General features: G+C 35.1%; 1 protein-coding gene across 1 annotated transcript; it reads left to right on the plus strand.

Annotated features, from left to right (window-relative positions):
• The first annotated feature begins 2,869 nt into the window (after positions 1-2,869).
• Positions 2,870-24,495, plus strand: LOC110884835 (alcohol-forming fatty acyl-CoA reductase). The gene is made up of 10 exons (XM_022132543.2): positions 2,870-3,001; positions 3,082-3,185; positions 3,437-3,639; positions 19,283-19,383; positions 20,605-20,797; positions 20,956-21,117; positions 21,199-21,280; positions 21,354-21,620; positions 23,860-23,987; positions 24,090-24,495. Exons 1-10 carry the CDS (start codon positions 2,923-2,925, stop codon positions 24,244-24,246), a joined length of 1,476 nt encoding a protein of 491 aa, XP_021988235.1. The 5' UTR covers positions 2,870-2,922; the 3' UTR covers positions 24,247-24,495.
• The last annotated feature ends 289 nt before the right edge of the window (positions 24,496-24,784 follow it).

The raw sequence follows: 24,784 nt of genomic DNA on the forward strand, positions 1-24,784 counted from the left end.
TGCTTGTTGTTATGTTTACACGTGGAATGTTGTCTACCTGCCTTAACGACGATAGTACTATAGTTTGGACTCAGCACCCATTCATACGGGGGTTGTTAAGGACAATTACTTGCATGGATTACGGTGGTAATCATGTATTGCGAACTGCCTCGGGCAGTCAACCCGCAGTCATTGGTATCGATAGATCCATGTCGATAATTAACATGCTTCGTTTTCCTCTGTGTACGTGCTGGTTATGCGTAAACTATTTCGAACTCTATTATGCTATTATCAAACTTGTATGCTCACCTTTACATTATATGTATTGACTTTATTTTAACGTATGTGACAGGCAATTAGGATGCTTATCTGCTAGGAAGGCGAGCTTAGAATAAGCGTCTAGAGCATAGTTGTCTGTAGATCTTGCAGATCGAGTCCCTAGAAGCATTGAACAATTTTTATATTTGAATCTAAGTTGTCGGAATAGAATATTTGACTAGATGTATCTGTAATAATTTGTTTTACTATTTGGGATACGGTATGGGAAGTATTATTTAAACTAAATAGTAATGATAGTTGTTGTGGAAACTTCTGGACAATCTGTTTCGCTCAGTGCCATGCCCCGATGATTCCGCCATTGGTTGGGGTGTGACAGCCATGTTATAAAATCTAGGTTTTGTCTTTTCAATTGAACGATGCTCCTTCAAAGCGTTATGCATCCATTCATGATGGTAGAGTGATGCATCTCCATATCTTTAAAAGGAAAAACCAAATGATTAACTTACAAGAAATGAAACACAAGAAGAAATTGGGATCTAGAGGTGCAGTATTGATACCACAGGAATAAAAGTGATTATAAATGTTTAACCATTTTAGTCTTTTTTTTATGTAGCAAGCTCAAATATGTTTTACCTAAAGGTTGAATCACATGTTCAATTGTAGCATTGAAGCATTTGCAGTTGACTTAGGTTATAAATATTAGGATCTCCACCTTCAATCGTTGGATCTGGTACTCTAATATAAAAAACGTTACATGAATCACACAACTGAAAAGAAGAGAGATATGTACATAAATGGTCCTTTTAATAATAGAGTAATGACATAAATGGTCTTTTTAAGATGGAAGGGTATTTTAGTCATTTTACTAAAATGAGTAAATTGCTATTTTAGTCCCTGAGGTTTGTCCAAATTTGCCATTTTAGTCCAAATAGTTTTTTTCGTCTCTGGGTCCCTGACTTTTCCCTTTTGTTGCCATTTTGATCAATTTTATTAACTCCGTCAAAAAACCTCAGTTAAGTCAGGGGTAATTCTGAAAGTTCACTAAATAGTTTGTTACTTGCCATTTTCATCCAGCTTTTCCATCTTTTATATAAACCCTTTTAATTTAGAAAAATAAAACAAAATAATATTATACATAAAGGAACTCTTTAATTAATAAAATCTCTTTTACATATACAGAAAAGAAAAATCTGACTATATAGTACATTTCCATTCATATATTTTATTCAAAGTAATAAAAAAACCGAAAAAAGAAACCATTAATTTTTTTCTTGATTTATGCATCATCATCATCATCCACCACTATCAGTGCATCATCACCATTCAATACCATCATGTCTCTCCAAACACCACGATCATCATCATCATCCCCTTACTATCCCCTTACTGTGTGCTGCCACCACCTCTTATCCCATCGGAAAACAACCGGAATAACGATTATAGAATCCCACTTTCAGATCTGTGACAAAACCCCCAAATCACTCCCTCTATATGTGTTTCCGCCACTTCTCTCTAACTCTACCGCTGAACAAACATCCACCCATGACCCCCAGCCAAACCCTCACCGCTCTACCACCTTCTTCCTTAGTCCACAACAACGACCAAATCCTAAACCTTAGAACCATCAACAACGAACTCAACCTCATCAGACAAATCAACAGACACGACTCCGACTTTAAACATCGCCGCCTCGCTGGATCAGTTTGTTCATCCCCTAATTTAAATCTGTAAACAAGAAGACCATATTTGATTCCGAATCAACAAAATGAGAATGTTAAATTCTAGGGTTTGGAGTACTCACATGCCAGGTGCGGAGGGAAGAGGAAAATCGGAGGGGATAAAACCATCATCAAAACCCTAGAGCTCGCCGGAGATGCGATTCTGACCGTTCAAATTCGAACACGTTTGATTTTTATGGTGGGTTGGTTGTGGTGGGAGTGGGAGTGGGAGGAGGCGGTGATGTCGACGGTTAGTGGAGGAGGCTATGATGGGGGTGGCATATGTGCGACGGTGGTGGACTGATGGTGGTACACTAGGGTTGGTGTGTAGATATGCATGTATGTATATATAATAAGTTATATTATTATTATTATTATTACATATTTATATATAACTTTTTAAAGAAAAAATGTAATTTTAAAAGAGGTGGATGAAAATGACAAAATAATAAAACACATATGTAATCTGACTAAAATACCCCTGAGTTAACTGACCTATTTGAACGGAGTTAATGAAAATGATCAAAATGGCAACAAAAGAGAAAAGTCAGGGACCCAGAGGCGAAAAAAAACTATTTGGACCAAAATGGCAAATTTAGACAAACCTCAGGGACTAAAATTACAATTTACTCTACTAAAATTTAACATAAAAATTAACCAAGTTTGGTATTAGTACCCAAATATGTTACAAAATTGAAACCATAAAACCTAAACCTGTAAAAAAAAATCAGTAACCAAAGGCAAAACTAGCTATAAACTACATAATTAACTCTGATTAATTAATGGACACATCAGATTTATGCTCAAGAGTCACGCTTTCCTAACACACTTTGTACCGGATCCCACCTATATATATAGGTGCACATACGCACATGTATATATTGTACGTTAAACCCTTTCACAAGGCCTCATATCCATCTCTTAAGTTGAGCTCGCTTCTCTCCCAATGGAAGTGAATAACATAATGCAATTTCTTGAGGATAGGACCATTTTAGTCACTGGTGGTACTGGCTTTCTGGCCAAAGGTTCTATCTATCTCTATGTCACTCCCTCTCATTCTCCTTAATTTATTTTGTAGAAATGACTTTTCTTCTTGATATTACAGTTATGGTGGAGAAGATACTAAGAGTTCAACCGAACGTGAGAAAACTCTATCTTCTTATTAGAGCTTGTGACCTAGAAGAAGCCATCAAGCGTTTTCAAATGGAGGTATGTCTAACACTAGCTAATGTAGTGTTTGTGAGAGTCAGTCTACTCTCTACTCCAATTCATGCAATGTTGTCCAACGTACTGTATATGGGGTTGGCAAAAGTACAATTAGCTATTCATTTCAACGGTCACTTTTTCTAAACAAATGATTGTTGCCAACCCCATACATATGTTCGTTTATAAAAAAAGTGACTGTTGAAATGAATAGAGATGCCAACTAATAGTCTTATTTTTACGTCTTGATTATGCAGGTTGCCTGTAACGACTTATTTAAGATACTAAGAGAGAAACATGGTGCAAATATGGATACATTTTTATCCGAAAAGGTAACTCCTTTGGCCGGTGACATCACCAACGAGAATTTGGGACTGAGGGACTACAATTTGATTAAAGAAATGCAAAGAGAAGTCGATGTGGTTGTGAATGCAGCTGCCACCACCAAGTTCTATGAGAGGTAAATAATTTGAACGTTATGGTTATCCAAAAAAATCACTTATCGTTGAAGAATATTCTTAACAAATATATAATTTTAGTAAAAGAGGTGCCAACGTGAAGGACTAATATTTAATAACATTTGTTACACATAACATGTTAGATTTAGATGAACGTTTGTTTGTTTAAATTAGAGTTGAATATATAAACACTCGAAGATGGGGTAGGTTGCTTTTTAACAAAACTAGTTTTTTACTATCGTCGCGTTGCGGCGAACGTCTTTTGTTGTTTAGTCTGTGTTTACATGTGTTTTGAAATCACTACGAGCGCGTTGCGCACGGAAATCGCTGACAAGAATAAAAAGAAAATATACGAAAAAACACTAAAAGATAACCAAAAGAAAATCAACCAAAAAAGTTGTATGTTAATAATATTGTTCGTATGAAACCTGTGGTCAAAATTGAGCAAATGATACTGTGTACCGGTACCGAATTTCCCGAACCGAAAGATCTTAAGTACCAATTCGGTACGACTTTTGGCGTTCCTAGTACCGGTTCGCTACCGTTTTTTACCTTCATATACAGGTACCATAATTGGTATTTTCGGTACCAGTACCGATTCGGTATTGGTTGGCACCGAGCTCATCCCTACCCTGAAACTAAAAAAAGAAATCATTAAAAATTGAAGAAAAAAAAATAAGTTGCACGATACCGTTGTTGTTCATACGACACCCGTGATCAGGGATAATCAATGGTACCGGGTAGCAGTACCGAATTTCCCGAACTAAAAGATTTTCAAAATCAATTCGATACCGACTTTTGGTGTTTTCTGTACCAGGCTGGTGTCGGTTTTTACTTTTATGTACCGATAACCGTACTGGTATTTTTGATACCAGTATCGGTTGACAAAAACTTATCTAACTTAAAAAGTAAAGAAGATAATAAAACTATTAAAAAACCATATATATTATTATAACTTACTGTTCAAATCATTGTATTAATATTAACTAGTTGTTTACCATGCGCGCGCGTTGCGGCGCGCTAAACCAAATCGTTCTATAAGAATGACAAAACATGTCAAATAACAAAAAGTAACTCAAACTAAAACGTGACGTATTTTCGGTACCGGTTCAGCACCGGTATTCACCGATTTTTACCCTCAAATACAACCCCCGCCCAAGGGGCCACGCCGAAACCCAAGCCCACCCGGGGTGGTGACTTGGGCGTTTGTACCCAACCCACGACACAACCCCCGCCCCATACCCCATATTCTAATATTTCCTAGATCTTTTTTTTAAACACATAGCCGTTGGCCAACAGCTAGCCTAAACGGCTACTTGTCTTGGCCAGTGAGATCCCGCAATGTCATCTTGATAGCCCCGCTCAACGCCCGGGCTGAAACCCCCGCCCAAGGGGCTACGCCGAAACCCAACCCACCCGGGGTGGTGAATTGGGCATTTGTACCCAACCCACGCCACAACCCCCGCCCCATACCCCATACCCCATATTCTAATATTTCCTAAATCTTTTTTTAAACACATAGCTGTTGGCAAACGGCTAACCCAAACGGCTACTTGTCTTGGCCAATGAGATCCAACCATGTCATTTTGATAGCCCCGCCCAACGCCCGAGCTGAAACCCCCGCCCAAGGGGCCACGCCGAAACCCAAGCTCACCCGGGGTGGTGACTTGGGCGTTTGTACCCAACCCACGACACAACCCCCGCCCCATACCACATATTCTAATATTTCATAGATTTTTTTAAACACATAGTCGTTGGCAAACGGCTAGCCCAAACGGCTACTTGTCTTGGCCAATGAGATCACGCCATGTCATCTTGATAGCCCCGCCCAACGCCCGGGCTGAAACCCCCGCCTAAGGGGCCACGCCGAAACCCAAGCCCACCCGAGGTGGTGACTTGGACGTTTATACCCAACCCACGTCACAACCCCGCCCCATACCCCATATTTTTATATTTCCTAAATAACTATTTAATTAATATATGTTCACTGTTCATTCAGTTCAATTTTTATTAGTATATAATATAATATAATATAATATAATTATTAATATTAATATTAATTATTAATATTAATTATTAATTATTAATATATAGAAGAATTTAATACACATTTTTTAATAAACTCGAAGATGGGGACATACACAAAGCTGAGGTTTTTTTTTCTTTTTTTTTTTTTCCTTCCTTCAAAAGGGTGTTCATACCGAATTCCAAACAACCCTACAGTCTAGAGATTAAAAACATAATTCCGTATGTACCATTTATTAATTATTATGTTATATATAATACAAACTAGTGGAATTAAACTCACGCCTTATGATGCGAACGCAACAAAAATTTGATCGGTAGTATATACCGATATATGTTATAGCAAGCAAAAAAAAAAGCAGAAAATAAAAGATGGGGTAGGTTGCTTTTTAACAAAATTTAAATGAAAAAAAATACACATAAAGGAAAATATAACATGAATAAAAACGAATCCTAAAACTAGATATTATTAATAAAAGAACAACAAAGAAAATGAATGTTAATTAGAAAGATGAAAAGTATAAGGGATTAAAGTTGTAAAAGATGAAAAGCTTTGAGTTAAAAGTCAAAAAAAATCAAAGAGGTTAAATTGTAAAAGATGAAAACTTTTGAATTAGAAGTGAAAAATCAAATTAATTAAACAGGTTAAATTAACAAAGACTGAAACTTTAGAGTTAGAAATGAAAATTCCAATTTGTTTCTTTTTAAAAAAACTCCCAAAGCCAAGAGTACAACAACCATAAGCACAAATATGTTGCTTATTTATGGTTTATAAAGATTTTTAATGATATGTTGCTTATTTATAGGTTTATAAAGATTTTTAATGATTTTTGAAATGATTTTTCTTTTTTATTATTTAACTAATATTTAACAAGAAAAACTAACGAACTGAACACGTCTTGATGCCCTTTTCTACGTATTGCGACTGTAACGTTTGAGCCCTAATTGGTTAATTGTTAGAATTGCGTGAGGTGTTTTGTTGAACGTAATTATTAATTGTTTGAATTGAGTAATTGTTAATGATTTTTAACTTTTGAATTATGGGTTAGCTATTACGTTATGTCATTTTAATACTATGATTTTACTAGGTTTATTACTATAACGTTAAGTTTATACAATTCGTTAGGGTCTAAGGGCCTTTTTTCGACTCCTACAAGGCACTTAAATTATTAGGACCGGCCCTGATGATGGTCCTCCTTAATTTCTTTTTTCATATTTTGTTAAACAATTGAATAAATAAAAGTAACATTCCATTTATTTTTAGAAACGAAAAAAAATATAATTTAAAAACGAAAACTACAAAATAAAAAAATAAAAATAAAAATTTTAACACGAAAAAGAAGCTAATTGAAGACCCCATCTTTGAACAATTTTCGTCTTTGTTTTGGTGTTGACCACATCGGATCAAAGGGAAATTAGGCGGGTGACGTCCATGGGGTGTGTGGCGGATTGTTTGGATCGTCTGGATCCATAGTTGTTTTTTGTGAGGTAGTAAATAAAATAATATAGAGAGAATGAGGAATTTGTAGATATAATGAGAAATATGTGATGTTAAAAAATGGGTGGAATGTGTTTAAATAAATAGAAGATAGGTAAAAAAAATTAAATCGACCGTTGTACAACGGTCCAAAGCACCTCAATTTTTGGAATGTGGCCCATGGTCTCCGTAGGTATATACACGCGAACCATGCATGGTTCATGAATGGGGCGGTGTTCCGTGTTTTCCACAGCCCCTCGTGACAGGCCATGACCCCTGTCACGTTTCCCATACCCTTTAGCACAATGGTTAATTGCTGAATGACTTATAATGCATACTTAATAACATTGTTCACTTAATTGGTGATTGCAAAAATTTAATAGGTTGAACCTAGTTTTAGAGATAGTAAAGTACTGGAACATAACTACTCAAGTAATACATTTCACGTTAATACTTTGACTTTTTAATTTGGTCAAGTTAGTCTTATATGTAACAATTGTATCTAAACAAGTGTAACTAAAAAGTATATACAGATACATCAATTCTTGTATAATACCTTAAGGGGTTTTATTAGTTATTTGTCACCACTGACCACAATCTCTACACTCTATACTTCATCCTGTCCTAAAACAAATGATAAAGTCTTCAACTAAAAAAAGATTAATATAAATAATTTAATGGAAACTAGCAATAAGACTTGCGTGCGTTGCGGCGCAAGAACATCGCAAACGTCGAATGTATTAGTACAAACATCATGTGATGCATTAAGCGTATGAAAACACGTGTTTTGACGTAACCGATTAAACTCCAAATAACCTATATAAGAATTGCGATTTGATCAAAACAAAAAGTAAATCGAATTTATATGTGATCTGACTCATACATAGAAAAGAAACTACAATTTGACTCCACATGGTTCGAAACAAAATTTACGAAACATACATAAAATACGCACGAATACATATTATATTTGTCCTGACTCATCTCCCAAATCGAAACGTAGACCAACTCAAATTTATAATACATAAAAATATGCATGTAAAAAATGTTTTTTTAATTTATATTTGACCTGACTGGTTTTCTAGAAAAAGTTTACGTCGAAACGTAGAGAAAATCATATTTATACCAACACGTAAATAAAAATATACACGTAAAAAATAGTTTTTTTTTATGTAAAGGAAGTTAGGGGTAACCCGAAACAAATTATTAGTAAAAACACTTAATGGGTTAAAAACGTTCGTAAAACCGTGCCAAGTAGCACCAATGCCATACCACTGTTAGCGACCCCAACATTGGAAAAATTCGTAAAAATAAAATAAATAAAAAAGGAAAAAATAGCACCGAACGAAAACCAGACGTAAAATTGTTGAACCACGCACGCCCATTGCGGTGTGTTAATGCGAAGAATTAGACCGAAACGTAGAAAAGAATAACTAAGTTGAACGGGGAAAATAACGTGTTGCGACGGGCTTGTTAAATGGGAAAAAATATACCAAAAAACGGTGAACCCCACACGCACGTTGCGGCGTGTCTTACAAAATTTGGAACGAAACGTAAAATGAATAACTTGTGAAAGATAAAAATTATGAGGGGCCAAAGATGAAAATAAAAAAAATGTTAGGATTAAATTACAAAATATGAAATACATTGGGTTAGAAATGACAAATCTTTTTTTTAAAAAAACTTTTTATGCATGGGTATAACTCTATAAAGCATCATTTTGTTGCTAATAATTTATAGTTTATAATTTGAGAAAGAAGAGAACCGTGTTTTCTCAGTAGACTTTGCTAGTATATATATCCCAGTGCCTTTTGAAGTTTTTTTAATATATCCCAATGCCTTTGGAAGTTTTTCTTAGTCTAACCAGTAACCACAACACACCAAACTTAACCATATATGTTGGCATGTTCTTGTTATAATACAACAATTACAGGGGTTAACGTCTTATATTCATATTATTTTGGATAAAAATACAAGAGTCATTATTTAGTTTCCTATTTAAAATTTTAAATGGTTTATATTTTTTGTTTTCAAAGATGTTGGTTCAGTATATAAATGGTTTAGGGTTTATTGTAATAGTGTGCTTTATTTTATAATAAAAAAAGTCGAATGAGTTTATTCATTCTATCTCGTGTTTTGGTGTTTCTGTTTTAATCGATATTGGATTTTTGTTTTACTATTTATAATTAAAGTGTTAATTATAATAAACAAGTTATATTTTAGTATATACAAGTATACGGATTAAGGGTTAAAAAGTAAAAAAAATGAATAGTGATGTTGTGAGTGATAAGAAAGTACTAAATTATGTATATGAGTTTTTAGGACTCGTACGTTGCAACGATACTGTCAAACCAGACAAAACAAAAAATAGACGTAAAGATGTTGAGCCGCACACGCACGGTACAGGATGATAACTCGCCAAATTTAGACCATAACATAAAACGTTGTCATAGAAAAGAATAACTAAGTCGAAGCGATAACAAAACCTATAAAAAATGACATTGAAACGACGATAGAAGAAACATTTTTAGTCCAATTTAAGTAAGCAAGCTGTAAAGTTAAACAAAAACGTCTAAATGTAAACGTAAAGGAAAGAAAATATTTATTTAACAAAATAAATAAATGCAACATGTATATTGATAATTGTAATTCTTCTAGGAAAAATGGATATCGGTGATAACAGTTTCATATTATCTTATTTAATACATCTAAATTAGTAAATGTTTAAAAAAAACCCATTGATATAACTCTTTTAATTATAATTAAAATAAAAACATCTACTAAAATAATAAGAACTACAATTAGACAAAAAAACATGTAGTTTATACTTTTTAATTACTTCAAGTTTCTAGATATTTATATCTATGTTTTGAAATATATCATCATAATATTAAGTTTTTCTATTATATACCTATAAACAAACTTGATCATAAAATAAAGATATCTGTGAGGACTTCTTACTTTAAGTTTTATTATGTCATATTAAATATTAACTAAAATGTAATTACTCAAGGGAAATATAAATTCAATGTTATTAATAGATTTATAATAAAGAGAAGGGGAAATATAAATTCAATGTTATTAATAGATTTATAATAAAGAGAAGGGTGATGGTGGGGGTGGTGTGGACCAATTAATCTGCACAAAAGAATGAAGAAAGAAGAATGTGGTATGAAGTTGTAAATCAAGCTTAAAGCTTTGTCAAAAGTTGAATAGTGTTTCTCTCTCACAACCCAAATTTGATAATTAAAGTGGGGTAATTTTTTTTTTGAACTAAAACTTTCAATAAAAACAAGAGGATCAAAAGACGAGGGCCTCCTCACAGATTACAACATATACAATGGGTATATACCCCAATCCTTCCGTATTACATCTTTAAAACTAGCCCGATGTTTAATCCAACAAAACGAGGATGCCTTAATACCCGCGACTATATCCACCGATTTATGTCTAGACTTGTGGAAAACAATACTGTTTCGCTCCAACCAAATCCTCCAACAAGTAAGCATCACAATACCTCTCAAGATCTTCTTCCTCCACTTATTCTTACTAGTGATGAAGTCCATTTTCAGCAGATCGGATACAGAATCAAAACAGGCTCCTTGTATGCGGCACCAATCCTTTATCTTAGACCAAACACCCTTAACAAACCCACACTCCACTATCAAATGGTTAGCCGATTCCTGCGCAAACTCACAGAATGGACATCTGGTATCGATAATGTTGATTCTCCTATTAACAAGCGCCACCCGAGTCGGGATCCGATCTAATTACAATCGCCAAATGAAAATATTGATTTTACTCGGTAACCAAGACTCCCATCTCATGAAGCGGACAAGAGGCGGCCCATATTTCTGACCCAACCAAGTTTTCACTGCTGCAACAGAAAAGCTACCACTACTATGCTGATTCCAAACCCACTTATCTTTATCCCCATTCATCCGAACCTGAGAAATAACCGCCTGAACATCTTGAGCCTCTGAAATAGCAGCAACCGAATCCGTATTAAAATCCCAAGAACTCGCTATACATAGGCTGTCTCCAAACTGCTGAAACCGATCTATCACGACAACATTTTTGCATTTTTCTTGAGCGAACAAGCAAGGCCATCTGTCCATAAATGGAACGTTCCCATACCAAGCATCCTTCCAAAACAGAATTCTACCTCCATCACCGAGTTTACCCCTTAGACAATTAGAAAAACGCAAACCATTAATCTCCAAGCCTTCCAGCAGACGAACCACATTCTTCCAGCATCCCGTATAGACATTCTTCAAGGGGAGAAACCGCCATCGATTCTTACCTCCATGTATACTCATAATTACCTTGCGCCAAAAACCATTATCCTCGGACTTGAAACGAAAGGCCCATTTAGTAAGTAACGCCGTGTTAACATCACATAATCTAGAAACGCCAAGCCCACCTTCCTTCTTAGGTCTAGTCACAACCTCCCAAGCCACCCAATAAATGCCTCTACCATCCTTACACCCGAACCACAAGAATTTACGCATAATTTTTTCAATATTCTCCACCACTGCCAGAGGAGCTTTAAATAATGAAAAATAATATACCGGGAGCGCCGAAAGGACCGACTTTAACAACGTCAACCGCCCCCTATAGAGAGGAGTTTCGACTTCCAAGTACTCAATCTATCCCGAATAGACTCCATCACCGGATCCCAATTGGATATTCGATTCATATTTTCCCCCACCTTAATTCCAAGATATGAAAAAGGAAGTTTGCCAACTCTACATCCCAAAATGTTGGCTAGATTGCCCACCTCCTCATCCCCAACACCCAAACCAAAGATCACCGATTTATGAAGATTAATCTTCATCCCCGAACATAAGTAAAAAATACTGAGTAAACGATTCGTATTCTTCAAATTTTCTTTATTCCAAACACCCATTATCAAAGCATCGTCCGCGTATAACAAATGAGACAAAACCGGGCCTCCACTGGCGATATTAACTCCCTCCATAAACCCCATACAAGTAGCTTTTCTAATAAGACAATCCAACGCCTCCATGACAATGAGGAATAAGAAAGGAGAAAGAGGGTCCCCTTGTCTAATCCCCTTTTGACAGTCGAATTCAAAAGTCGGAGCACCATTAACAAGAACCGCCGAACGTGCCGAAACTAAAATACCTTTGACCCACATAATCCACATCTCAGGAAAGCCCATTTGAGATAAAATAGCCAAGAGAAAATCCCAACTAACATTATCATACGCCTTTTCAAAGTCAATCTTCAAAAGAAACACCTGTTTTCTATTTCTCTTATTCCACCCAATGATCTCATACAACATAAGTGGACCATCTAGGATATTTCTATCCTTAATAAACGCTGACTGCGAATCTGATATCACCTTCCCAATAATCGCCTTCAATCTGCTAGCCATAACTTTAGAAATAATTTTACTAATCACACCAATCAAGTTAATCGGCCTGTAATCTTTCAATCCCACCGGGGTCTTTGTTTTAGCAATCAACGTTATAAAAGAAGTGCTGCAAACCTTACTAATGGAGCCGTTTTGAAAAAATTCGTCTAACACCTTCATGAAATCGTTTTCCAAATATCTCCAAAAATGAGTGATAAATCTGAAATTAAACCCATCGGGACCCGGGGCCTTATCTGGAGCACAATCAAATGTCGCGGCCTTGACTTCATTTATAGAAAAAGGGGCAATCAAACCATCAATACACTCCAAATACACTCCACTGGAACCTGTTTCAAATTATCACAAAATAAAGAATGCCTACTACTGAAATCTTTTTTAAAAAGATTCCTATAAAAACGAAGCACCTCCCTCTTTACCAGAGCCGGCTTATCAACCCAACACCCATCCACCAAAATACCCGGAATAGAATTAGCCGCCCTCCTACCTTTGATACACCGATGAAAAAAACCGGAATTTTCATCCCCATACTTCGCCCAATTCACTCTAGCCTTTTGTTGAAGATCCCTATTTTTCCGCCAATGATATTTCTCCACCTCAATTTTACTTTGTTCCAAAATCCACACTTCCTCCTCCTCTAAATCCCGAACCTCCATAAGATTCTCTAAATTCGCTATATCTTCTTTTATTAGAGCCATCTCACCCTCTTCTTTCTTTCCGATATCATTCCACCACTTCTTAAGAGCATTCTTTACAGCCGCAAGCTTCTTGTGTAATTTGACATCAGGAGTCCCATGCACATCACAATTCTCCAACGCCTGAACCACAACCTTACTACAATCGTCCCTGTCTAGCCACGAATCAAACCACTTAACAGGTTTAGCCCCATAATTATAATCAGAGATAGTAAGCAATAAAGGACTATGATCCGAGAATTCACGAGGAAGCGCCCGTAAAATTGCTTCAGGCCATCTACTGAAAAAATCTTGGCAAACCAACACCCGATCAATCTTACTCATCTTAACATCATTCCCTGACCCAACCATATATGTGAAACAGTTCCCCCTCATAAAATATTCTTGTAAATTAGCACTATCAATAAATTGATTAAAATCACAAGCCATCCCAGCATGAAGCTTAGAATTCTTCCTCTCCTCTAACCACCTAACCACATTAAAATCACCAAGGAGAACCCACATCCCACTATTACCGTTAATCAAATGCAATAACCGATCCCACAACCGTCATTTTTCGTGAACATTTTGAGGAGCATAAATATTAACCAGGTTCAGAATAGTCCCGTCTTCTACCAATTTCCCCGACGTAAGAATAAAATGCGGATCCAGAACCGAATTAATTTTCTGAAACTTTTTTGTGTTCCAAAGGTTCACCAGCCCTCCGGATTTACCATTAGCAACCATAACATCAACCCCACAATCACTATTAGGCCAAATCTTCTCAAAATCAAAATAATTCCCATTATTCACCATAGTCTCTTGAATCGCTAAAAACTCAACCCCATTCTTACGAATCATACCATTAACCCAAGATACTTTCCCTACCTTACCAATCCCTCTAACATTGATAGATAAACAGTTCATGACAAACCTGTTTGTAAACCTTGACCCTGAATTGAGCCTCGAATCAAATCTTCGAACCCATCCATTTGCGCTCCTAGACTATTACCCATGGTCCGTGTACAACTGACCTCTTTCTCTACCTCACTACCACCCCCAAGTTCGAAATCAGCTTTCGGTCTCACTTGCTGATCGTCCCCTGAATGCTTATCATCATCATCAGTTTTATCTACGCCCCCTGCCACTGACATTCACCAGAACTTGAAAAGAATTGTTAACTTGGATCGGCCCATCCCCCCTTGTTTTAACCACATGTTCATCATTACCCAATAGAAAAGGATCAAGCCCAAATGGATCAGAGTCATTGTAACAATTTTTGGGCCCCTTAATGGGCCTTCCATTGCTACTACTATAATGTCCACCACTTGCCTGGCCCAATTCCTTAATTTTGTAGATCTTTTTTCTTTTTAATTTTTTTCTCATTGTTCAAAAAAACAGACTCCTTGGAAGAATCCCCATTTAAAACAGGCATTGACTTTTTCATCTCACCATGCGAAAAATCTTTCCTATTTTCAGAAAATTCCTCCTCACAATCAGCCCCATTAATATCTTCCATAACACCCTCCCTATTTTTGGAAACCTCCTCCTCAAAATCCGCGCCATTATTATCTTCCTCACAATCAGCCCCATTAATATCTTCCATAACACCCTCCCTATGCACTCATAACTTTGAACACTTACCCATCTTCAATTTAATACTTTTAATCTTTATAAACATTTCATAAATGTTAGTGAACATGTGAACTAAAAAACTATATGTGTAAATGATAATATGGGATACTAGATTCACATCATGTAGACTCTGCAAGTGCCACTGCCATCTCCGGAAGCTCTTCACCTGATGTGCATATTAATAGTCAACTAAAAACAAACAATCGGATATCACACGAAGAACACAAACAACTTGTTCAACTATTTCTATTAATCAAAGGAGAATTACAATGAATTAAAAACAAATAAACCTACCACCCTTTATATAGGTATACTACTTGGAGGACAAGAAAACATTTAAACTTGGAAACGCAATCATAATCAACTTATAATTTTAATAAAACTCCATAATTAAAACTAATTTAACTATTAGTCCTTAGACTTAGATCTCCTCCAAACCACTCGTTTGACATCAATTGTATCACCCATTGATGTCCTAACTTTATCACCCCCTATCAACATCAACTTCCATGTTTATTCCTTTGCAAAAATCAACTAGCTTCGTGTAAGTCCATGATTCAGATCGAATTGATTGAATTTGATAAGAGAAAAAAAATCGGTTGATAAACATTAACGAATGAACTAACACAGATTTTATTCATACCAAGAGAGTATACAACACACTTTAAGAGATCACCCCTTGTGATCTCCTCCCCAAACTTAGACACCGTCTCTAGAAAGATCTCACTGTAAGCTTGATAAGAAATGCAAATGATTAGGTTATTTATAGTGATGGCCAAACATTAAGGGTAATCACTTTAAACATTAAGCCTTACAATCACACTATTTAACACATGCTTTAAATCTAACTTATTCGAACAGCAACGAACATCCCAAAATACACTAACACTCCTGTCCTAGCAAGCTTTTAGGAAACATATCCGCTGCTTAGTCTTGGTTACTTATATACTTCAGATTCACTTCTTTTTGCACACTCTGTCCTACACAAAGTGGTAATGCACCTCAATAAGGTTGGATTGTTTGCTAGTTGGATTGAAGACATGCTATCACAAAACAAAGTTACGTCATCTTCAAACTCTTGGTTCCAATCATTCATAAGTAATCATAGCCACATTAACACTTGAGTAGTTATAACAACTACTCGGTACTCTGCTTCAGTAGTAGACAGTGACACCATAGTTTGTTGTTTGCTACACCAAATGATAGCACAACCTCCTAACGTGATCACGAAATCGGTTGTGGACCTCCTTGTATCCAAAATCAGCAGCATAACCTACATCACTATACTCGACAAGTTCCAGCTTTGAATTTTTCTTGAAGTTAATACCATAATTCAAGGTTGTTTTCACGTACCCAGAGAATCCTGCCTGATGGCTAAGATGTGTGGCTTTTGCGGATTTTGGATATACAAGCTCAATATGCCTATAACAAAGGCTAAATCAGCTCTTGTCACGGTAAGTTAGATTAGACTACCTACTATTATCCGATACATGGTGGCATCTTCTAGGTACCTTCCTTTATCCACACACAACTTCTCAGTTGTATCTAAAGAAATGTTCAATGACTTGCAGTCCAACATACCAAACTTGACTAATAAGTTATAATAATACCAGAAACGAAGAACTAGCTCATCGTTGTGATCAATTTCCAAGCCGAGAAAGTGACTTAGTTTTCCAAGATATTTCATACTAAATTGCGCATACAACTTCTCTTCTAACTGGTTGATTACTTCTTCACAATCTCGGATTGTATTTAAATCGTACACACAAACAAGGACAATCACAACCTTAGTTCTTATCGTCTTAACAAACAAACTAGCATTGGTTGACACCATATTAAAACCATTATGTTATAAGAATTCGCTTATCATCCCGAACCATGCCCTAGGTAACTGCTTAAGCCCGTATAAGGCTTTCTTTAGTTTACCCACATAATTGGGATGTTGTTTGCTTTCGAATCCCCTATCAATTCCATGTGAATTGCATGATCCAAGTCTCTGTACATACTAGCGTTACTAACATCCATTTGCCAAAGGTTCTAAGACTTCCATGTTGCAATGGCGAGAGTGACGCATACTGTGTTTAGCTTAGCCACTAGACTAAAGGTTTCATCATAGTCTATTCCAACTTGCTAAGAGAAACCATGAGCTACTAGTCTTCCGTCCCATCGGGTTTTGTATTTAGTTTAAACACCCATTTGTTAGTAATAGCCTTCACATCGGATGGTTTTGGGACAAGTTCCCATGTTACGTTTCTATGTAGGGATTTGGTTTCAGACTTCATTGCTTAAATCCATTCAACCTTCTCAGAAGCTTATTCATAGGTTCCAAGTTATATTTCATGAGTTCCTGTTTGCCTTGGGTTTTGATTTGAGTTGTGACATGGGCTTGAACTCAGACCTAGTTCAGTCAACTTCATTAATTAGGTCGGTTTTGTAATAAAAACACAAGGCTAACGTAGTTGTTTGGTAGTTATTTCGAGATCTTCACGTTGCTATATAGAGTCTGGTTAAACTTCTTTTTCACTAAACCGCCATGACGAATTTTCATCGAACACAACATGCCTTGTAACATAACTCTTCCCGGTTGTCGAATCACAACAGTGCCATCCCTTTTTCTCTCCGTTACATCCCACAAAAAGAGATAATTGAGTTTTTCTCCATTTTGGTTCTTAATTTGAATCAAGATTTGCTAAATTTTAAAGTGTCATGATTTTTGTATAGGCTACGACATTATTATACTTACACAATTACATAGCTACACACCTATACATAACATCATTCCATATGATTACACCTACACAATTATACTTCAACCTATACGCCAACAGGTAACAATATTTCATATGATTTAAAAGCTACGTAAAATAGTACAATCCTATATATAAACAACAAACTTTGTTAAATAATTTTGTGTATCATAAATTTCATTGAATTTAAAAAGTATATATTTGGTTTGATTTAAGAAGAGAGATATTAGTGGAAAGTTAAATGTTGAAGGAGAAACAATAGGGGATACCTTGTCTAAAAAAGAAAATAATAATTAATTCAATCTCTTAACATTGGGTTAACATGTTAACACATAACTCATTTAATGCACTTTAACACAAGGAGGGAGTGGTTTGCAATGTTAGTTAACATGCCATGTCATTGTTAACACTCTAGATGTTAGAGTACACCCCGTGACCTTATATCGTTAAAGTAACTAACATTAGATTTTTTTTCTATTTTATCATATATTTGTTCATTCTATTCTCGCATTAAATTTTCTCCCTAATAGATCTTGACCGTGTGTGTAGTGGTGAACTAATTGTGAAACCACAAAAATAGTGGGGACCGGGAACCATGGGTAAGACATTTAAAAATACAAATAAAAGAAAATCATTTTCATTTACATGTAAAATATGTATTTTTCTTAAAAAAACACATGTAGAAGCCATTTCAATATAAATTTAATAATATTAAAAAGCAGAAAAAACAGTTTAAAAAGTGATTTTTGTTTACAAAAATGTATTTTTTTATTTGAATGGCTTATACATGTTTATATGCAAAAGCTATGAAAAAAAAACTTATGCACAAATGATTTTTAATGAGTTTTTTTACATGCGAAACTAGTGGTTCCCCACTTTTTTTTGTGGTTTTTTGACAAACCTCTCCCAATGTATGTGTGCGGTTGTGTGTTGATATATATTAATTTTAAGGTACTTTAACGATCTGTTCTTAGTTTACTAAAGAAAAAAAAACAGAAAGTAAATGTAAGAGATAAAACAAAGGAAGGGAAAGGGAAAGAAGATGATACGAGTTTTGAAGGAAAAAAGTAAATATTTTTTGAGTTTCTAGAGTTGAAAGGAAGAGAAAATAAAGGTTCAATTTTACCACTATACCCTCATTAGGCTTTATAATAGGTTAAGTGGAGGGTTAAAATGGTAAATTTATATTTGTCTTCCTCTCACTTGCTTCCATTTTAGAAGAAAAGTTACAAGGGTAGATTTTTCTTTCATTTAAAATTTTAAAAGTGGATGGTTAAATGTAATACTTTATATTTGTCTTCCTTTCACTTGATTTCATTTTAGAAGAAAAGTTATAATGGAAGATTTTTATTTCACGTCTTCCTTCCACTTCTTTTCAGTTTCCTTCCGTTAATAAAACTTTGTAACACACATATTTTATACTTTCTTTTGACCTTCTTTCACTTCCCATAAGTAAACTCGGGAACACAGTCTGAGACAGAGAAAATAACACATACGTCCATGTACTTAACAACATTAATAAACTTTAACTATGTTTACAAGTGTTTGTATATAGGATTATGTTATTAGCAGTTGTTTTAAGACCTGCAATGTCATCTGAAAGATTAAATTGTCATCCTTGAGCTGCCCATGATATTATTTAAGTAATATCCTATTGTCAGTTTAAACCCTTTCGTTTGCTTATTGTAGATATGATGTGGCCCTCAATATCAACACGTTTGGAGCAAAACATGTTTCTAACTTTGTCATGAAGTGCATTAACATGAAGGTGTTTCTCCATATATCTACAGGTTTGTTATCATCCAGTGTTTAGAATGCACATGATGACAAAGTTTCGTGTCATATTAAGGTTTTCATGTGAGAGGGAGTGATCCTAAGAATGGAGTAATCAACCTTCCCTCTCTCTACATGGTTTTAAAAAAGCGTGTGACGATTTGATTCAATTTGATTCCAAAAGCCGATGTGTGATGCACGAAGCACACACATCACTTTTCAAGGGTTCGTAATTAAAATACCTAATAAAAATTTATGGATAAATTTTAAATGCTAAACTATAAGATATTCTCATCATATCTAGTCAGATTTGTTCAAATACTCAAACCCATCGCTCAATCGATGGTTAGACTTTTTCAGACCACATCATGTGATGCGCGCATCGTGAAGTCGCATCGTGCGACGCGATCTCCCCACCGCATCATGTGATGTTTGCATTTTAAAACCAAGCTCATATATATATATATATATATATATGATCTAGATCATTTGAGAACCATCTGAGTTGAGAGAACCATGAGAACTCCCAACTCCCAACTCCCAACTCCCATGCTATTTTTTTAAAAGAATCTCAATTGTCGCTCGTATATATTAGTTGTTTTGTGCTTGTGTAAAATAACACCCCTATGATTAGTAAAAAATCAGATTTAAGTAATAGTACCAAAGGCACATGTGATGGAATTTGAAAATGTATTAGTCCCAAGTTCACAATTAATTTTCAAAATTACTACGATTAAATGTGATATAGAAAATGGTGCGATATACTATTTTTGGACATTGCTTTCAAGATCAAGTTTTAAAACTAAAACGGAAGTTTCTTAACATTAATTGAACAACAATTGGTGTCATACATTTTGAAAATAATAGTAAGTGTAGTCATAAAGCCCCTTTGTGACTTATGCGACATGTGTCGAAATGCGTAAAAGATGGGTTTTATATCGCAAGAGGGTGTTTAGTGATAAGGGGGTTATATAACCTCTTCAATTATACATACATATGTATGTATATATATGTGTGTGAGTGGGGGGAAACATTGTACAGATGACGACGCCGCGAAAAGGATAAGGGGAGATGGAAAAACCCACCCATTGCGCCCGCCCTAGTGCCTAGTGGTGTTGGCGGCACTATGGGGGCGCCATATTCAAATTTGGCGTGATATAACATGCCACTATAGGTGGCCTAATGAAATGTAACTTGGCATCTTTCTTTTAAATGTAAACTAAGATGGTGCGTTTCAGCTTATGTCTCCAGTGAAAACGATGGGCTTATATTGGAAAAGCAATTTAAATCCGGTGACTCCATCAATGGGAAAACTAAAGTGGACATTAACAAAGAGAAAGAACTGATGGAGGAGAATTTGAAGCAACTGACAACTATAAAGGCTACGAATAAAGAGATTGTATCTTTCATGAAGGATTTGGGTATCCAGAGGTTCCCTCTTCTCTCTACTTTCTTCTCATTACTTCTCCCTCATACAATCTTTTCATTATTAGGTTTATATGTTTTTGAAATCTTTTTAGCATACCCAACTTGTTTGGGATATATAATGAGTTGTTTGTATTGATTAATGATGTTTAACAACTGGGAAGGGCTAAGCATCATGGATGGCCAAATACATATGTATTTACAAAAGCAATGGGGGAGATGTTGCTTGGAGAGTTGAGGAAGGATGTGCCCTTAGTCATACTACGCCCTTCCATCGTCAGCAGCACCTATAAAGAACCCTTTCCCGGATGGATCGAAAATGTCAGGTAATATACCAAAACCAACTTAACCAAATTACCTATAAGGATGGGTCGTTTGCTAAGTAAACAAGTGGTTTTCGTCTACAGAACCATTGATACTGTATTTGCTAGTTACATAAAAGGAACGGCTACATGCTTGCGAGGAGATCCAGATTGTATAATGGATATAGTCAGTTTCCCCCCTTGATGTGCTTTAACATAAATTCTCAGCAACATTTACTTATTTGAATTCGGGAATGTAGGTACCAGTAGACATGGTAGTGAATGCTATGATTGTCGCAATGGCAGCTCATGTAAATCACCCCAATTCAGGGATCATTTATCATGGGACTTCTTCTGCTTCAAACCCCATTAAATTACATCAGATTATAGACTGGTCGGTTGAGTACCTCACTAAACATCCATACATAAACAAGGACGGGTCCATTAATGCTCGCGATTTCAAATTGTTGACTACTGAAACAAGCTTTCAGAAATATATTGCAATTCACTACCAACTTCCCTTAAAGGTTTGTTAGATAATTTAAAATCGTTTCTTGTGTGTATATATATAGGATTAAGATCAAGGGAATCCTTTCGAGTTGTGAAAACTTAGAGAGTTTTACACTATTTTTGCACACTCCTAGATTAAAATGTTAGAAAAAACTGCCGTAAAAAAATTTGAAAAAAAAAATCAAAGTGGTGTTTTTAGGCCCCTTACAGCAGCCGTAAAAAGATGATAACATAAGAATGACATCACTTTTTACAGTATTTATAGCTGCCGTAAATGAATTTTTTTTTTACTTTTTTATTTTATTTGGAAAAGTTAATTTTTTTAGGATTTTTGGTAAAAAATTTTTTTGAAAAAACCTTTCGTAAGACCAAGTTTTCTAAGTTCTCACAACTCATATAAGTTTTCATTTTACCCTACCCCTATATATGTATATATATATATATATATATAGAGAGAGAGAGAGAGAGAGCGCATGTTAGGATCGTGCGAGAACCACTAGGCTAATTGAGAAACTTGAGAAGCATTTTGGCTTACAAATTTTATTAAGATTTTCGTACTATACACACATTTATAGTTTAAAATTTATTATATACATATGTGTATAATTTAAGATTTGACAATATACATTTATAGTCAATTTTAAACTATAAATATGTGTATATTATGAAAAGCTTAGGGAAATGTGTCCTCTAGAATACTTTTTAAGTTTCTCAAATAGGTGGACTACTCTTATGATCTCTGCCCTATATATATATATATATATATAGTAAGGTTCATGCGAGAACTACCTTTATTGCCAGAACTGCGAGAATCAATGTGAACACAACCAAAAATAGCTAAAAAAACCTAACCCCCCCCTCCTAAAAAAAAAAAAAAAACCTAAACCCCCCTAACCCCCCTCCCCCCCCAAGCTAAATGCTAAAAACTAAATCCTTCCAAAAGACCTAAAAAAACCTACCCCCTCCCCCCCCCCCCCCCCCAAAAAAAAAAAAAAAAAAAACCTAAACCCCACAAAAAAAAAATTTCAATATTTTTTACATTAAAAGCGCTACTTTTAGTAGCCAAAAAAAAGTAAAAAAATTTTTTTGGCTACTAAAAGTAGCGATTTTTTGATAAAAAATATTAAGAAAAAAATTTGTGTGTTTTTTAGCTATTTTTAGCTATTTTTGTTTGTGTTTACATTGGTTCTCGCAATAAAGGGTGGTTCCTAACGGATCCTTCTCCTATATATATATATATATATGGCGAACGGCGCTCCGTGGGGTGTAGTTTTTTACACCACAAGTTTGGTGAAAAAAAAAGAAAAAAGAAAAAAAATTAAAAACACCAAACTTGTGGTGTAAAAAACTACACCCCACGGAGCGTCGTTCACCATGATTTTTTACGGCTGTGTTTATAATACACACATCTACTTGTAAAAAAAATCATGGCGAACGGCGCTCCGTGGGGTGTAGTTCTCGCGGTTCTTACAACTCGGGGTGGTTTTCATTCTAGCAGCCCCCTATATATATATATATATATATATATATATATATATATATATATATATATATATATATATATATATATATATATATATATATATATATATATATATGGGGTGGGGTTCTCGAGTGAACACTAGTGTATTTGCGAACAGAGTGAACAAATCCTGGCCATTGATCTACACACGTGTATGGTCAGGATCTCATCATCAAATCGTAAAACACACTAGTGTATTTCAACATCAAATCCTGACCGTTGATCTACACACGTGTATGGTCAGGATTAGTTCACTCAGTTCGCAAGCTACACTAGTGTTCACTCTTGAACCTAATCATATATATATGTATATGTATATGTATATGTATATGTATATGTATATGTATATGTATATGTATATGTATATATAGGGGTGAGTTAACGTCCAATATTCCTTAATATATGATACGTACCAGATGAAATTACGCACATTATAAAACTTAAAACCCTAATCACGCATGTTGAAAAACCATAAATCACGCATGTTGAAAACCATAATCATGCATGAACATAATCACGTATGTACAAAATCAGAAATTAGAAATGGGATAAAAACCTAATCACGCATGTTATAAGCCTAATTACGCATGTTATAATTTCATCTCGTACGTATTGTATGTTAAGTGATATTGTGTTTTACACTTTCCCTATATATATTAATATATATACACACAAATGGCACACCTTCCCTATATATATATCACACTAATGGATTAACACACCCGTGAGACCAGGCATTGAAAATAGCCAACATGGTACTTTGTCATGCTCTTGATGGTTTATACACGGATTTAAGCCGAAAGCTACAGATTGGAACTCTATTTTCAGATCTTTTCAAACATTACTCTTTATCGAAAGCAATGTACGTATGTTATTTTCTCATGTATATAGAAACCAAAAGTTGTTTTTTTTTTTTTGTTTACAAATTCTAATGATCATAAGGACTACATTATACCTTCTACAGCTATGATGATTCCAACCTCAAGAACCTGCTAAACATTTACAAAGAAAATGCCGATGATGAGGCACAAGTATTCTTCTTGAATCCGAGTTCTATTAACTGGAAAGACTACTATATGAATACACATCTCCCAGGCTTAGTTAAGTATGCAATCAAATAACTGCAGCAAATCCGAAAAATGATTTAAATAAGCTTCTGAGCAGTACGTGGATTTCTAATTATAATTTGTATAAGATTCATATCTGTCAAAGGCAATATTGTCCTCATGGATATATCTATTACTAGTTCACTTGTTTGAATAATTCAATCATGCAGTATTAATAATACTAAAAGCATGAGAACAAAGCTTGGGGATTGTATCTCTTGAAACCAAAGATTAAACGAATATGATGAGTTGTTTGTTTATATATTTCTATGAGCAATTGTACACATAGTCATATCTTTTTTTTTGTTATTGCAAGCACTATTTATACTAGAAAATTGGACCTTGATAGTAGTTTGGTTCTGATACTCCTTTTTTCTCTTGTAAAATGACAAACTCACAAATCCACTACACCTACCAAATTCTACACCAGTTTTCACCAGGGGCTGAAACCCTGACCACTTGGGAGACAACCCCTTTTTCCGCTATTATATGCTCTTTTTATCCATTTCAAATACACAGTGGATAGATTTTGGTCAATATGTGGCAGAGGCGG

Source organism: Helianthus annuus, chromosome 10 (genome assembly GCF_002127325.2).
Source record: "Helianthus annuus cultivar XRQ/B chromosome 10, HanXRQr2.0-SUNRISE, whole genome shotgun sequence".
Classification (NCBI taxonomy): Eukaryota; Viridiplantae; Streptophyta; class Magnoliopsida; order Asterales; family Asteraceae; genus Helianthus; species Helianthus annuus.